The following is a 1,307-nucleotide window of genomic DNA, read 5'->3' as shown; positions in this document are numbered from 1 at the left end:
GGCTCGGGGCGCCGCCGTCTGTTTGTCCGCCCTCTGTTTGTCCATCCCTGCTGCTCACAGGAAAGGTGGCAAGAGGTGGGGGGGGTGGGGGGTTAAAGGGCTGCGGTGCCGGGTTAAAGTACACGCGTGCCCGTTGCCGTTCCCCCCACCAGCTCCTGCAAATGGCACCGGTGTCACCAGCCCGTCCTTGCCTGGGGACCTGCGGACCACAGGGCTGAGGGGGGGGTCTGAAAACAAGAGGCTGGGATGGGCCCCCCTGGGAGGGAAAGCTCCGGAGCGTGGCAGGGGAGGGACGGGGCACGTACCCCGCTGTGGACTCTGCCCCCAACCTCTGCACTTGGCCTTTGCAACCGGGCCACGGAGCATGGCTGGGAGCAAGCCACCCCCTGCCTCAGTTTCCCCGCTGCTGGACGAAGGCTGGCAATCAGGAATCAGCTGTCAGGAAGAGGGGAATTAATGGAATTAATTCACATGGGTCACACACGGTTGAAAAAGCCGGGACGGGGCTTGGGGCATCCCCGAGCCCCATGGGCGTACCTGGAGCTGTCCCCAGCCCAGGGGACATGGCTGCGGCCCCATCCTGGCGCCCGGGCCCGGCACCGAGCTCTCCTGGCCTTGGTGGCACGACGCTAGGGCAGAGCCCCGTGGCGGTGAGCTTCTCCTGGCACTGGGCAGCCCTGGCCCCCCACCCCTGGCAGCAAACCCCCCTGTTTCTTCTCCAAACAGCAGCAAAGCGTGCGCACGGCCGGATCCAGCCTGGAAGCACGGAGTCCTCCACCTCCCCTCCTGGGAGCAGGAGATGCTCCGGGAGGAGGAAGAGGATGGCTCCATATGCGGGAAGGCAAAGCTCCCGCTCCGGGCGCTGGTGAATCATCTCCCCGCTTTCGTGCCTCAGTTTCCCCTCTCTTTGCTGTCCCTCTCAGGGGGCTGCGCTGCCGGTGTTGGGGGACAGTGCCAGGCGCTGTCTCCCTGGGGGGACTGGGAATGCCATCCCGGGAGCACGGGCCAGGGGAATAACCCCTGCATCCCCAGGGTGCCTGCAGCTCTCCCCACTCCCGTTTCATCCCTCGGCCATTTCTTTCGGCTCCCGCCCACACCCACCACCCCGGCCGGCCGGGTAACGTTTCATCACGGCACTCAATTAGTCACGGGCAAACCCTGCCTGCTTCACCCCAGCCCGTGATGGGGTTAGTCACCAGAGGGAGGGCAGACAGGGGCTCAGCACCCCAAAAATCCCCCCTGCTTGTTCAACCTGGCATCCCCCCTCCCCGGGCTCGGGGAGAGCAGCTTGCCCCGACTTCCTGCTG

At 65.9% G+C, this 1,307-nt stretch overlaps 1 protein-coding gene across 1 annotated transcript in view; it reads right to left on the bottom strand.

The window, feature by feature from the left end:
- Nucleotides 1–54: 54 nt before the first annotated feature.
- Nucleotides 55–1,307, bottom strand: part of LOC118453061 — a 5,365-nt gene continuing 4,112 nt past the window's right edge. Inside the window, exon 3 of the mRNA XM_035901748.1 lies at nucleotides 55–199. Coding sequence (XP_035757641.1) covers nucleotides 55–199 — 145 coding nt within the window. The remainder of the gene's footprint in view (nucleotides 200–1,307) is intronic.

This window comes from Egretta garzetta, unplaced genomic scaffold (genome assembly GCF_000687185.1).
Source record: "Egretta garzetta isolate BGI_Z169 unplaced genomic scaffold, ASM68718v1 scaffold839, whole genome shotgun sequence".
Lineage (NCBI taxonomy): Eukaryota > Metazoa > Chordata > Aves > Pelecaniformes > Ardeidae > Egretta > Egretta garzetta.
Note: the sequence above shows the minus strand (reverse complement) of the source record. Positions and strands in the feature narration are given on the sequence as shown.